We start from the raw sequence: 13,984 nt of genomic DNA, 5'->3' as shown, positions 1-13,984 counted from the left end.
CAAAGTGAAACCAGTTTTAATACCAATATAGTTTCTCTCTTAAATACCATGTTCCCCAGACAGAGCACAGAGGCGGGCTCTTGGCAGGAAGAGGGGAAAGGACCTGGGGAACAAGATGGAATGGCTAGTCCGGGGCCCGCCCTTTTCCTTCACAGGTGACCCCCGGGCCCCTGTCACAGGGCACCGGGGACCGGTGGCCTGCAGGGCAGGGGGAGCTGACAGCAGCTTCCTCTGGTCCAGTTATTGCAGAGGTGTGGGTGTGGGGGAGGCGCCCCTCCCTCGCCAGCCCCCAAACTCTTCTCAGGATTTCTGCCCTTCAGATCCGCAGAGCCGGGGGGGCCTGGGCTCCTCTGATCTGGGAGGGGTCCCTCTGCCTAAAAGAACTGCCGCTAAGGCCTCAGGCAGGCAGGTGGCGGGGGCGGGCGGCGCTGGCCAGGCCGGCCCCCTCACTCAGTAGCTGCTCTGATGGCCCGTGAGGATGTAGAGGTTGCTGTGGGCCCCCGGGTTGTCGGTGGGGATGCTCTCAAGGATGATGTCTCTGGAGGGGAGAGAACCGCAGGTGAGCGAGGTGCGAAGACGCTGGCCGTGCGCGCGTCAGAAGGGGGGGGCCGAGGACACCACATCCTACCTGTGGGCCCCAAGCACTCGGAAGACCCTCGTCTCGTCTGTGATCTCCTGGGTCACCTGTGAAGGAAAAGGGCGCTGAGGCCACCGCACCAGGTCCTCTCCCAAAAGGTGGGGACAACCCAGTGGGGAGCCGCCGGTTCCCGAGTCCCTCTCACCTCATTGGTGTCCAGGCTGCGGCCTTGCATCCCGTGGCTCCAGAAGGCCAGCACGCTGTCCTGCAGACACACTAAGGAGAGGCCAGGCTGCCATTCCCCCCCCCAACACCTGCCGCAAGGAGACGGGCTCCCCCAGATACGCCCCGGGCCCAGGTCTGGGCCACAGAGGTTCTCACAGACCCCAGGGGACCAGAGGGGCCGGGGGACCTGCCTCCTTCCCTCCTTGTCCCTCTGTCAGGCCCAGCTCCACATCCTGTGCTCCAGGCCAGGGGGTGCTCCCATCCCCCACACCCCCGCTGTCGGGCTCACTCACCCACAGTCTCAATGGGGAAGTCAAAGGTCAGCACAGGTGCCAGGGTGGCCGTGGGCTCGCCCAGCAGGTTGACAATCCTCACGCAGCCTGCACAGGGGTGGACTGGTGGGCGGGGATGGGGTGGCTCCCTTCTGGGGAGGCAGGCCCACAGGGCCACCCCGCCGCCTTCCGCTGCCCCCAGCCTGACCCCCCCGGATACTCACGGTCAAAGCAGACGAGGACCGTGTCCCGGTCCACCTGGATCACCTGCTGGGCGGAGCCCGGGAGCCCGTCTGCAGGCAGGGAAGGGAGACACGGGCTGGCTGAGACACCAGCCCCCCTCCAGCTCCAAGAGGAAGACTGGGGGAGGGTGCTGCCACCAGCCTTGCCACACGTACGTTTCACAATGCACATTTCAGCGCCACGGGGTCAGGATGCTAATCTCACTGCACAGCTGCAGAACTGAGGCTCAGCAGCCAAGGGACGCATCGCAGGCTGACAGGGAGCAGCGGTGAGGCCCACAGAGCCGTGGGAGGGCAGGGGCTCCGGAGGCAGGAGAACCAGGCTTCGTGACTTAGTTCCATGCCACCTTGAACCTCTGAGCCTCAGGGATTTTTTTGCTTTTTTTTTTTTTTTTTTTTGGCCACTCCCACGGCACATGAGAATTCCCAGGCCTGGACTTCCTGTCATGGCTCAGCAGGAACGAACCCAACTAGCAACCATGAGGACACAGGTTCGATCCCTGGCCTTGCTCTGTGGGTTAAGGATTTGGCATTGCCATCTGTGGTGTAGGTCACAGATGGGGCTCGGATCCCATGTTGCTGTGGTGTAGGCCAGCAGCTGCAGGTCCGATTCGACCTCCTAGCCTGGGAACCTCCATATACCATGGGTGCAGCCCTAAAAAGAAAAAAAAAAAAAAGAATTCCCGGGCCAGGGATCAAACCCATGCCAGCAGCGACCCAAGTCATGGCACTGGCAACATCGGATCTCTAACCCACTGAGCTACTGGGGAACTCCTAGTTTCTCTTTTTTTTAATTTTCTTTTTATGGTTGCACCTACTGCATATGGAAGTTCCCAGGCTAGGGGCTGAATCAGAGCTGCAGCTGCCGGCCTACACCACAGCCAAAGCAACACCAGATCCGACAGCTTGTGGCAGCACTGGATCCTTAACCCACTGAGCAAGGCCAGGGATGAAAACTGCATCCTGGAGTTCCCGTCGTGGCGCAGCAGTTAACGAATCCGACTAGGAACCATGAGGTTGCGGGTTCGATCCCTGGCCTTGCTCAGTGGGTTAAGGATCTGGCGTTGCCGTGAGCAGTGGTGTAGGTCGCAGACACAGCTCGGATCCCACGTTGCTGTGGCTCTGGCGTAGGCCGGTGGCTACAGCTCTGACTCGACCCCTAAACTGGGAAACTCCATATGCCGCAGGAGCAGCCAAAGAAATGGCAAAAAGACAAAAAACAAACAAACAAACAAAAAAACCCTCATCCTCACAGAGAGGTCAGGTCCTTAACCCACTAAACCACTATGGGAACTCCTCCTGGTTTCTTCACTTGTAACCCAGGCATGACAATGACTACCTCGCAGGGCTTTGTGAGGATCAGGAATGAAGTCCCGCAAGACTGCCGGCTCGGGTTTGGGCCATGGCAGTGCCCTGGCCAGGGCGCCTGCCCCATCCTTTACCCACTGCCACTCACTCGGGCCCCCTGAGCTGTCCCAACACCCCGTGTCCCGCTGCCTTGCCAAGAATGGAGGCTCCTGGCACCTGCTTCCCTAGTTTGGCTCTGTCCCTGAGGCCCCTGCAGGGTTGGTTAGGTTTTTCTTAGCTGCTGAGCCCTTTGATCTAACGAGATCTTTGACGGGGACACGCAGCTGAGGGGAGGCTGGGAGTTTCAGGTCCTCAAGGTCTCCACAGAGGCATCAGCTTAGCGGGGACACTCCCTCTACATGTACGGATATCACACACCCACACCCACACCCACTCACGCCCAGCAGCCTGGCCTCCTGCTCACCAGGTGGTATGAGGATGTCTGGGGTCAGGCCAGCCTCCAGCGGCAGGACATGGAAGAGGACACGGCAGCCGGGCCCCTCAGGGCCCTCGGCCCCCACGCACACCTGCGGTAGCTCCTTCCCGTCCAGCACCAGGGGCTCCAGCATCCCTGCTGGGCTGGGCAAGGGGCTGGAGAAATTCTGGGGACAGCAGGGGTGCTCAGGTCTCCATTTCTCCCCCCCACGCCCCCTGCCACACCCCCCCCCAGGGTTCCCCCCACCTCACTCCATCCCCGACCCCGCACCTTCAGCAGAAGAAATTTCTGGAGCGGCTCGTACCACTGCAGCAGGAGCAGGCTGGCGGGCAGTGCGGCCAGCAGGAAAGTGCTGCCCGTGTGTGGGTTCCGCACTGCGTGGAGAGAGAGGAGGCAGTGGGCTGCCGGCTGGGCCCACGCCGGTGCCGCCCCGCCCCATCCCCCTGCTCTTACCCACGCGACACTGCAGGCAGCCTTTGGTGTCGGGAATCTTGGTGGACAGGGCAAAGCGCCTGTGGGGGTGGCAATCAGGGCACACGTCACGGGGTGCCATCATGGGCGAGGCCTCCGCAGGGCCCTAAGACGTAGGTACTAGCACCTGCACCTCACAGGTGGCAGACTGAGGCTCAGAGAGGCAAAGCCACTTGTCCGAGTAGTTGTGAGGCTGCGAAGGGCATAGGATGTCAAACCTGGCTTGCGGTTCCGGCTGCCACCTCCACAGCCCAGAGCACCTGTCACCTCTGTCCAGTCCCGGGTTTGGTTTGGTTCACACAATTATCTCTTAACTGTGTGACTCCGGGCAAGGCGCTTCACCTCTCTGTGCCTCAATTTCCTCATCTGTGGTCTGGGGCTAACCCAGCACCTCTCAGGGTCGCAGTGAGGATTACATGAGTTACCCGGGGGGGGGGGGATGGGGTGCTGACAGCAGAGGCCAGCCCATCAGGTGCCCTCACAAAAGGCTAGCTTTTGTCTGACCAGAGCATTACTTTCCAACCTACTTTCAGCCCCTGGCTCCTCCGGCCACCAGAGCACTCACGGCCAGTGTCCATACCCCACACGCCGCATGTCACAGATGGGCAAGGCGCAGCAAGGAGAGCAGGACTCAAGAAAATGGCCTGTCCTCGGCTGCTTCAGCGGAGGCGACTCCACGTGGGGGGCCAGTGCATGGCTTGCCTTGGTGCCTGGGGTCCTTGCTTCAGCTGCGGGCTGTCCCCCAAACCCTCAGGCGACCTTCCAAGTCTGTCTCTTCCTCTGGGGAACAGGCTCCCTGGCAGCAGCCTGGCCACCTCTTCCCAGGGACCCTGTCTGTACACTCCCCCCAGGAGGGTGGGGGTGACCCCAGCAAGGCAGCCAACACCTCTCCCTCCACACTCCCCCCCCTTCCTCTCCCCCGCCCCGCGTCTCTCTCCCTCCCTCCTTCCCTCCCCTACTTCCCCCCCTTCTTGTCCTCACTCTCCCCTCTCTGCTTGTGCCTTCCACCCTCGGCCCCACCCAGCCTTCAGAAGCGACAGGCAGATTTGGGTTTTTTCCTCCAACCACTCGAGATCTGTGTTCTTGACATTCGAAGTGGACACTGCAACTCTTGGATTTTCCCAAACATACACCCACAGCGGCCTGGGACTCAGGGCTCTGATGGGTCTATGTTCTGCAGGTTCCGGGCCACGGCAGAGCTTGGTTTGGCAGGTGAGAATTCTACCACCGAACCACCCGTGACACACGGTGCTTTGCGACTGAGATCAAGAAACCCCAAGCCCCCACCCACCCACCCCCCGCCGGCTCCTGGTGTGGCCCGTGCATGGCAGGCCTGTGCCCCTCGGCTCCCCTCCCCACGGGCTTCCACCCCCGACCTGGATACACCGACATCTAAGGCCACAGCCCAGCACCCCCCTGGCCAGTCAACAGAGGCCCCACATGCACATTTCAAACTCCATGTGACAACACTGAATTCTGCTCCACCCACAGCCGATGACAGCGCCATCCTTCCTGTTGTGCAGGCCAAAACCTTGGACTCATCCTTGATGCCTCTTTCTCTCCCATCCACCAATTGTCAGGAAATCCTGTTGGTTCCACTTTCAAAATAAAGCTGGAATCTAACCGCGTCTCACCGCCTTCACTGCTCCCCTGGCCCAAGCCACCAGCATGTCCCGCCTGATATTGCAACAGCCTCCTGACAGGTTTCCGCTTCCACCCTCGTCCCCTCCGGTCTGTTCCCAGCACAGCAGCCAGAGCGACCCATGAGATCCCTGGTCACGCCACTCTTCTGCGGTGGCCCTCGGGCTGCTCTGAGTCAGGGGCAAAGGCCTCCCTGTGGCTCCAGGGCCCTCCCAGACCAGCTCCCTCGCACTCCTTCCATCCGGAACCCCCAGCCTCCGTGCCACTCCTCATTCGGGCAGCCCTTCTCCAGCCCCAGGACCTTTGCAGGGGGCGTCCCCTCCCGGGGGTACCCTTCCCCCACATAACCTCAGGGTTCCCTCTGGCACTGTGCTCAAAACAGCAGCATCTCAGCAGAGTCCTTCCTGAGCACCCGGTTTAAGATTTCAAACCTCCTCCTGGCTCTCCTTCTCCCTGGAGCACCTTCCTCTCCACGTGACCAGAGAACACACACTCTTCTCACACCCACTGTTGCCTGTGTCTCTGGACAGGAGAGTGTGGGGAATATACGATCTCTGGTTTCCGGGTCTACCTCACGCCCCGGGCACCGCCTGGCACATACTGGGTGCTTCTGACTGACTGAGGGACTCTGTCTACCGCCTCGTAGATGTAGATGCACCGCACGATCTGCTCTCCAGGGATGTCCCGGTCCCTCCCCCCAGCTCACTCTGATGAGTCCCCAAATCCCATCCACCCACTTCCTAAGTCCAGTCCGTCCTACACGGTCTTGGGTCACTAGGCTAGCCTCCTCCCCAGGCTCTCTGTCAGCCTCCCCTCACCCCCACTCACCCTTCCCACTGTCCCCACGGTCCCCACAGTCCACGGCAGCTGCTCCTGCTTTCATCTATCCCGGCACCTCCCTCCCTCCAGCTCCAGGGGAGGGCACATGACCCGGGCCTGCCCCGCACCCCGGCTCCTCATCCTCTGGCCGCTGGGACTGGCTCGGGGGTAGGTGTGGCGCTCAGCAAGGCCAGGGAGAACTGGCGCCCAGACTTCTGTGGGAATCACTTGGAAACAGGCCCTGGTTCCACGGGGTTGTTGCTAGTGGAATGTTGGCCTGGAAGAGCAGGCAGCCGCACTGAACGGGAGAGCCCACGGAAGAACAGAGGTGATAAGAGGAAAACTGAGCCAAGAGATGCAGGAAGATGCCGGAGGAGGCCCTTGAAGCCTGGATCCAGCTAAGACTGCAGCTGACGCTCCTCCTACACAAGCCATTAAATTCCCTTCTGGCCTTAAGCCAGTGAGTTGAATCACCTGCAACAGGAAGAATCCTGACTGACACACAGAGGGAGCCTTCTGAGATGCTCCCAGTGCCGCTGCCGCCAGTGGGACAAGGCCCAGGTCTGGGGCCTGGCATTAGAGGAAGGACTCTGCCCCCTGCCCAGCTTCCTCCTGGGCCCACTAACTCATCTGCCCAGACGACCCCCAGGCGTGGTTAAACTCCTCCAGCCCACCCGGCCCTCCCCACCTAGCCCACCTTAGCCCCAAGCACTGACTATCTTTTTCTTGTTGTTGTCTCTTTGTCTTTTTAGGGCCACACCTGCGGCACCTGGAGGTTCCCAGGCTAGGGGTCCAATCAGAGCTGCGGCTGCCAGCCTACACCACAGCTCAGGGCAACGCTGGATCCTTAACCCACCCGAGCAAGCCAGGGATGGAGCCCACATTCTCATGGATACTAGTTGGGATCCTTACCCCTGAGTCACAGCGGGAACTCCCGCAGGTGCTGATAGCCAAGGACTCATTTGGTGTGTGCTCCCCAAGCCCTGGCTCATTTGCCCCACAGCCTACCCACCGCACCCCAGCAGCCGGCCGGGCACCTTCACATCCATTGTCTCCTTCCCTCCCAACAGGCCCAGCGGCAGAGAGAGCGGAGGCCACCAAGGATCCTGACGGATGAGAAAACCGGGCCTCGGAAGGGCCAAGGTCACAACAGTCTCAGGACAGGCAGGCCACACTGCAGCCCTGGTGGGGGAGGGTCTGCCCCTCCGCCTCCCCCTCCCCCACCCCTGCAGCGCCAGGCTCCCCAGGGTCCCTGACCTGGGGATGATACGCTGGGTGAGACGGTTGGTAGGGATGGAGAGGGGGACCTGCTGCTGTAGTCGCCGCTGCTCAAACAGGCCTGGGAGGTCGTGGGCCCAGATGTGCGTGGATTTCCCTGCGGGGGGGGGATGGGAGGGAGGGGCGGGGCTCAGGGAGCGCAGGTGGGTGGGCAGGGCGCAGGCTCCGCCCCCTGCCTGCCCGCCGCTACCTGAGAGTGACAGCAGCACGTTGTTCACACAGTAGAGCCAGGCGCAGCGGGGTGAGATCAGCTGGGAGCCACAGGGCGAGAGATGGACGGGGGGGATCAGCACCCCAGGCCCCCCGGGACCCCCTGGCCCCCACAGCCGGCCGGCCCCACCTTCTCCAGCGTATCCTCATGCAGTTCGTGCAGATTGAGGGTGTAGATGCCTTCCTCGGCCCCCACCACCAGGAACTGGTCTGCAGGTTTGGGGTCAGAGGTCAGCCACGGCCCCTGGCCCAAGCTGGGGGTTCCCAGGCCCCTGCTCCCTCCCTGTCCCCGGCCTACCCCGGGTGACAGGGTGAATCCAGGTGACAGCAGCGTGGATCCGCAGGGGGCAGCCATTGAAGACCTTGGAGAAGCAGGCGCCCATCTGGAGAGGAGGCAAGAGGCTGGTGAGGAAGCAGGGAGGGGGCGGGGAGAGGGAGGGTGGGGGGCTGAGCAACGAGAGCAGACACTTACGTGCACCTTCGGGGTCGGGGGGAGCCCATGGCAGGATGACCTCTGGGAGGGAGGGAAGGAGTCAGGGCCAAACCCCAGCCGCCTGTCTCCCCGCCCCCTGCACAGCACCCCCTCACCTCGGGGTCTTCCCGGTGCTTCATGGTGGCCCAGGCGGTGGAGAGCAGCGGGGGGCTGTCAGGGCCTGGAAGAGGTGGGGGTGGGGTTCCTGCAGGCACACACCCGCTGAGACTTCCAGTCCCAGACCCCTCCCTCTCCAGGGGCTGCCTCCTGGTCCCCCAAGCCTGGGACTCACCTGGGAGGCTGGATGGAAGGTCCTCAGCTGGAGGCTCAGGGGGGGAGGACCCCAAGAAGGGAGCCCTCTTGATGGTTCCTATGGCATCGTCTGGGGAGTCCAGCTCCTGGCAGGAGGGTCAGGGGGCCCAGCGAGCTGTCAGCAGGTCACCTGTAACCTCCTCCCACTGCACCCTCCAAGGCACTGGCCCCATCCCGTCCCGCTCCCCTCTCTCCACTCACTACCTGGAGTTCCAAGGCCGGCCGGATGGTCAGGCTCCTGCGGGGACAAATCCGACGAGGTGTGAGATGGGCCTGGGTCCTGAGCCCGGCCGCACCCCCCCACCGCCCCCCCGCCAGGCCAGGCTGGGCCTCTCACCTTTCCTCCAGGGCCTCCTGGACTGACTGCAGCAGGCTCCTGGGCAAGGAGGGGAAGGGGTCAGAGGTCAGCCTTTCCTGCGGGGGCCCCCACCCCGCCCTGTGGCTTCCCCCTCCCGCACTCACCCGCTCAGCTCCTCCTTTCCCAGCAGCGTCCACTCCTCTTCCCACTGGGAGGAAACCGGGTCAGAAAGACGGGGAGAGAAGCAGAGACAGACAGGCAGTGTGAGAGGGCGCCGGAGAGATTGTGGGAGAGACAGCGGACAGACCGACAGACAGACGGATGGAAAGTGAGATGGCAACAGGCTAGAGGACTGAGAGAGAGCCAAGAAATGGCAAAAAGGGAACAAATGGCGAGAGAGGAGAAAGAGGGACAGAGAAAGACAACCGGGAGACTGGGATCGCGGGGCGAGGAGAGACGCTGATCCCGACAGAGCAGAGACAGTGAGTCAGGGACCGAGGCAGAGACGTGGGCTGAGCAGGGGGTGGGGTTGCGGCATGTGACAGGCCCAGGTTTCAGAAAGGGCCAGTCACCCTGCCACCCCGCCACCAACTGTCCTAAAGAACTTGCCCCATGGAGTTGCCGTCGTGGCGCAGTGGTTAACGAATTTGACTAGGAACCATGAGGTTTCAGGTTCGATCCCTGGCCTTGCTCAGTGGGTTAAGGATCCAGCGTTACCGTGAGCTGCGGTGTAGGTCGCAGACGTGGCTCAGATCCCGCGTTGCTGTGGCTCTGGCGTAGTTTGGTGGCTATAGCTCCAATTCGATCCCTAGCCTGGGAACCTCCATATGCCACGGGAGCAGGAAAAAAAGAACTTGCCGCAGGAAGGAGCCCCAGGCTCCCGTGTCCCTGGGCAGACAGGCCCACTTGGACAGCTTTCCTGAAGGCCAGGCCACCGCTGCCACTACCTGAGATGCCCGGCCGCCTGCAACCTGTACCCCCCGCACACCACCTGCCACACCGCCAGCCCCTCACCGGCTCATTCAGTGGGTCTGTTTCCTTCCTGCGTGGGGCGCCGAATTTCACCTGGTGAACTGGAGGGTCCGGATCCAGGGGTTAGGGGGCCAGAGTCTCAGGACTGACCCCTAAACTCACACCAAATCCACACAGACAGTCCCCCAATCCATAACTCAGCCCCCCCCAGCAACTCCACACACGCAGCCCCCCAACAAGTCCACCTGCTCACCCCTAGAAAATCTGCACACACAGGCTCCCCAGTCCGCTCACAGCCCCCTCACCAAGCGGACTCACACTGGATCTCGGAGGGGGTCCTCTCGGCCGGGCCGTGCTGCCCCCGGGAGTGAATCGTGTCAGGAAACATGTCGCGGGTCTAGGAGAGAGCACAGGTGCTGCTCTCACGCCCGCACTCGCCTCACACTGGCTATTCCTTGAGGCGCTTTACACACCCGCATGTCTGTTTTCGCGACAGTGCACTGAGATTATCGTGAGATTAAATTGCATCCTTGTCTCACAGACGAGAAAACCAGCACAGACAGGTGAGTTCCTTGCCAAAGATCACAGAGACAGGAGTTCCCATTGTGGCGCAGCGGAAATGCATCTGACTAGGAACCATGAGGTTGAGGGTTCGGTCCCTGGCCTCGCTCAGTGGGTTAAGGATCCGGTGTTGCTGTGAGCTGTGGTGTAGGTCACAGACGTGGCTTGGATCCTGCATCGCTGTGGCTGTGGTATAGGCTGGCAGCTGCAGCTCTGATAGGACCCCTAAACTGGGAGCCTCCCTATGCCGTGGGTGTGGCCCTAAAAAGCAAAAAAAAACAAAAAACAAAAAAAAAACACGCAGAGACAGCAGAGGATGGCTTAACTAGGGTAATGGTCGTGCTGGGGCCAAGGGCAGGAACCTAGAGCTGCAGGGCTGCAAGGAGGCAAACCGGCTCAGGGAAGAGTCCTAACAGGTGGGCTCAACCAGGTCAAAGCTCCCTGTGCTGGAAATACACAAGTTGGAGGGACCTTGACCTCTATCCCCCTGGCACTCCTGACAACCAGACCAGGCCAAGACCCAGTCCCCAACTGCCCTCACTTACCTCCAGGTCACAGTCTTCTGGGGAGGGGGTTCCCAGGTGGGGGTCATTGGCCTTGTCCAACAGTTGTGTAAGGAGAGCCCGCGGGAGCTGCTGGGTCGTGAACGGGTGCTGGAGGATGGAGGCGGGGGCAGGTGGGTCCCTGGCCTCTAGGACCCTGCTTCTGAAGTCGAGCCCCCTGCCCCAGCCCCCTGTCTCCCACCTGGAGAAGCTTCTCTGCTGTTGGTCTCTTCTTGGGGTTCTTGGTCAAGGCAAGCTTGAGGAAGTGATGGAAATTCTGGGTCCTGGTGGACACAAGAGCCCCCGCCCCCAGACCCAGGTTAGCCCTCGGGCAGAGCATCCTGCCAACTGCCCCCTGCCACTGCTCTGGAGGAGCCTGCTGGGCCTGCCTAGGAAGGAGCCAGCCTGAGGCCGAGGGCAGGTGGCCCGAGCCACACTGCTGTTGCGACATGGCACTGCCTCCTTCAGCAAGCGTCTGCCCTTCCTCCCCGTCCACACAGGTCCCTGGCCCAGAGGCCCCTCCCACAGATGTCTTTGGAGGCCCGGAAGGGGCAGGGCCCTCAAGGCTGCACCCTGGCAGTCGGCTGGCTGAAGGCTCCTCTGCCCCCATGGGGCTTGGCTGAAAGGGGGGCCCAGCAGGCAACCTGCATCCTCACCAGCGCATCTTGTCTCTCAGCTTGGGCGGCTGGAAGCTGCTCTTTGACATAAGCATCAAGGCCCTGTGGAGAGCACAAGGTCAGAGGGCGAGGGTCAGCAGGGCTCTCGGGGTCGGGCAAAGGCAAGTGTTCAGCTGACCTCATGGGGTGCAGGTGGAAGAGAGGGGGCTGGAGCTCGCCCAGCTCGATGGCGGTGATGCCCAGAGCCCAGACGTCACACAGCTCGTTGTAGCCACCTTTGCGCTCCACAGCAGCCACTTCTGGGGCCATCCTAGAGGCAGGCAGGTCACAGGTGAGACAGCCAGGTGCCTCACGGCTCCCCCCCCCTCCCCCCCCCCCCGCCCAGAGGTGCAGCCTCACCAGTACGGAGTCCCAATGAAAGACCTCCTCTTAGCTACAGATGCCGTCAGCTCACCAGACACCCCAAAGTCAGCTGCAGGGGAAAGGGCCGCTCTCACCCAGCTCCAGGGCTCAGGTTCACCATGCAGCTGGCAGGGCTCAGCCAGCAGGTGGCCCAGGTTCAGCCACAGCTGCCCCAGGCATAAGGCAAAGCCAGGTCCCGTCCCAGCAGGGGCCAACCACCTGCTATCCCTGATGGGTTCCGTGTAGGACTCCATACAGACCCAACCACGTCCAACGTCTAGCAGGAAGGGAAGCCGCTTTCACTTTCCAAAGAGGGAAACTGAGGCCCAAGTGGTAAAGTGGCTTGCCAAAGGACAAGTAGCAGGTGAACGCAGGCTCGAAGGCTCCAGGGGCTCCCAAGAACCCTCACCCTGATTGTGTCCCCATGGTACTGACCCAGCTTGACATCTCCCTGGAGGGTGAGGAGAAGGTTGGCTCCCTGTGGGAACGGAGGAGAGAAGGTCCCGTCTGGTGTCCCCGAGTGCCTCCTCCTCGCTCCCACCGTGCCCTGGCCAGACCCCTACCTTTATGTCTCGGTGGATCTTCCCCTGAGAATGCAAGTGGTGCAGCCCCTGGGGACGAAGAGGAGCCCCTGAGAGCAGGGACCCAGCATCTCCCACCTCTCCTGAACCCCCTCTCAGGACTAGGGCCCCCCACCCAAGCCGCTTCCTCCTCCCCTCTCCCCAAACAGGAAGTGGCTGCGCCAAGAGGGAAATGGGCTGCTTCCGGCAACAGGGCCGGGGGGCCGGGGGCCCCTTTCCCCCAGGCCCCACAGCCCCCCAGGCCAGCTCTGCCTCAGGCCTCCACCCACCCCATCCCCCAACACACACACCAGCCCACAGGGCTCCCTGCCCAGCTCCTGGGGATTGAGGGTGAGAGCAGCTCTAGGGGCCCAGCTACCTTCAGTGCCTCTCGGCAGACATAGGCAATCTGCCGTTCCTCCAGGGGCCCCGTGGCTGAAATGGAAGGGGTAAGGGCTGGCATGGGGGTCCGGGGGACATGCTGCCCCTCCCAGGCTCCACCCTGTGTGGGGAAAGCAGCAGGCACTGCTAGGTGAAAGGAGAGCCGGCCACATCCCCTCCCGGCGTAGGCTGGGATTCAGAGTCCAGAGAAGGACAGTGTTTCTTTCAAGGTCACACAGCCAGTGAGAAATGGACAGGGGCCCAAATCCAGGGCTCCAGCTCTCCCTTCCTGCCCTATGTTGGGGTAGGGGATGGGGAGAAGGCTGCGGTCCCCTGGGCCCTGGAGTCCTGGCCCTCACCGTGGTAAATCTCCTGCAGGGACCCCCCTCCGCAGAACTCCATGCAGATCCACAAGCGGTCATTCCTGGGGTGACACAGAGCTGGGGTGGGCACTTGGCAGGGCCACGTGGGGGCTGCCTGGGGGCGGGCAAGGGATCAAGCAACCTCACCTAAGGTAGCTGCCAATGTAGGCCACCACATTGGGGTGGCGGCACTCACGCAGGATGGTGATTTCCTGCTGGAGGGAACTGATGTCGTCCCCTGGGAAACATGGGGCTTCGTTAAAGGGGCCGCGTGGGGCTCACCCTAACTCGGCGCCCCCATCTGCAAAATGGGCACAGAGTGCCTCCTCCCTCCAGGCCAGACAGGTGCGGCTGACGGAGCCTCCAGGGCCTGCCTCTCAGGGGGTCTCGGAAATGTCAACTCTCCGCCCCTCACATCGCGCTCGCGCGGCGCGGTGCCCTCCCTCTGGCGCTAAGGGCCTGGCCCCGGGCCCTCACCTGGATCTAGCTTGACTATCTTGACCGCGGCCAGTTCGGACGTGACCGTGTCGCGGGCCTGCAAGGGGCGGAGGGGTGAAGCGGGATGAGGAGGGGGCGGGGCTGGGGGCTGGATCCCGCAGCGGGCGCGGAGTGCGCACCCTCCTCGCCTCTCTCCCGCCAGTCCCGCCGCCCGGCGCACCTTGTAGACGTCGCCATAGGTCCCGGCCCCCACGCGCTGCAGCAGCTCGAAGCGGTCCCGTGGATCCTGCAGCGACACGTTCTGCAGTAGCGCCATGGCCCGGCGCCGGGCAGGCGCGAGCTGCGGAGCGGCGGAGCCGGCGCGGAGCGGCGCGGGGCGGGGCGGGGCGGGGTGGGACCGCCGGGGCGGGCGCCGGTGGCTCCGAGGCCGCGGGGGTGGGGCCGGGGCCCGGGGCGGGGCCAGGCCGGGGATGCCCCGCCGCCCGGCCGGGAGGAGGCGCCCGCGGGAGCGGCCCTCGGCCGCAGGGGGAAAGCCGGCCACCGTTTCCT

The 13,984-nt window shown here is 62.8% G+C and overlaps 1 protein-coding gene across 2 annotated transcripts; it reads right to left on the bottom strand.

Annotated features, from left to right (window-relative positions):
- On the bottom strand, positions 1–13,811 carry MAP4K2 (mitogen-activated protein kinase kinase kinase kinase 2). 2 transcript variants are annotated; one of them, XM_047775356.1, is made up of 32 exons: positions 13,656–13,811; positions 13,475–13,532; positions 13,145–13,235; positions 12,995–13,059; positions 12,634–12,689; positions 12,258–12,305; positions 12,130–12,172; positions 11,692–11,764; positions 11,471–11,602; positions 11,332–11,394; positions 10,878–10,959; positions 10,679–10,786; positions 9,891–9,969; positions 9,615–9,673; positions 8,765–8,808; positions 8,640–8,678; positions 8,507–8,540; positions 8,283–8,388; positions 8,107–8,195; positions 7,991–8,032; positions 7,817–7,901; positions 7,649–7,728; positions 7,499–7,559; positions 7,288–7,405; positions 3,553–3,611; positions 3,370–3,473; positions 3,088–3,265; positions 1,299–1,367; positions 1,096–1,182; positions 783–853; positions 629–684; positions 1–538 (listed from the first exon to the last, which is right to left on the bottom strand). In XM_047775356.1, exons 1-32 carry the CDS (start codon positions 13,749–13,751, stop codon positions 451–453), a joined length of 2,463 nt encoding a protein of 820 aa, XP_047631312.1. In that variant the 5' UTR covers positions 13,752–13,811; the 3' UTR covers positions 1–450. The 2 variants fall into 2 exon arrangements, with proteins under 2 accessions (XP_047631312.1, XP_047631313.1); XM_047775357.1 differs by having other exon boundaries at positions 8,107–8,171.
- Between the last annotated feature and the right edge of the window lie 173 nt (positions 13,812–13,984).

This window comes from Phacochoerus africanus, chromosome 4, assembly GCF_016906955.1.
Source record: "Phacochoerus africanus isolate WHEZ1 chromosome 4, ROS_Pafr_v1, whole genome shotgun sequence".
Lineage (NCBI taxonomy): Eukaryota > Metazoa > Chordata > Mammalia > Artiodactyla > Suidae > Phacochoerus > Phacochoerus africanus.
Note: the sequence above shows the minus strand (reverse complement) of the source record. Positions and strands in the feature narration are given on the sequence as shown.

What these genes read in the sequence shown, in the direction of transcription:
- MAP4K2 (XM_047775356.1), bottom strand. Translation starts at nt 13,751, where the DNA reads ATGGCGCTACTGCAGAACGTGTCGCTGCAGGATCCACGGGACCGCTTC. An exon ending in CCAGGGAGATGTCAAGCTGG is followed by an intron (nt 11,765 to 12,129) that starts GTCAGTACCATG and finishes TTTCCCCTGCAG; the next exon opens with CTGACTTTGGGGTGTCTGGT. An exon ending in ACCCAGCGTATCATCCCCAG is followed by an intron (nt 3,612 to 7,287) that starts GTCAGGGACCCT and finishes CCACCCCCACAG; the next exon opens with GCGCTTTGCCCTGTCCACCA.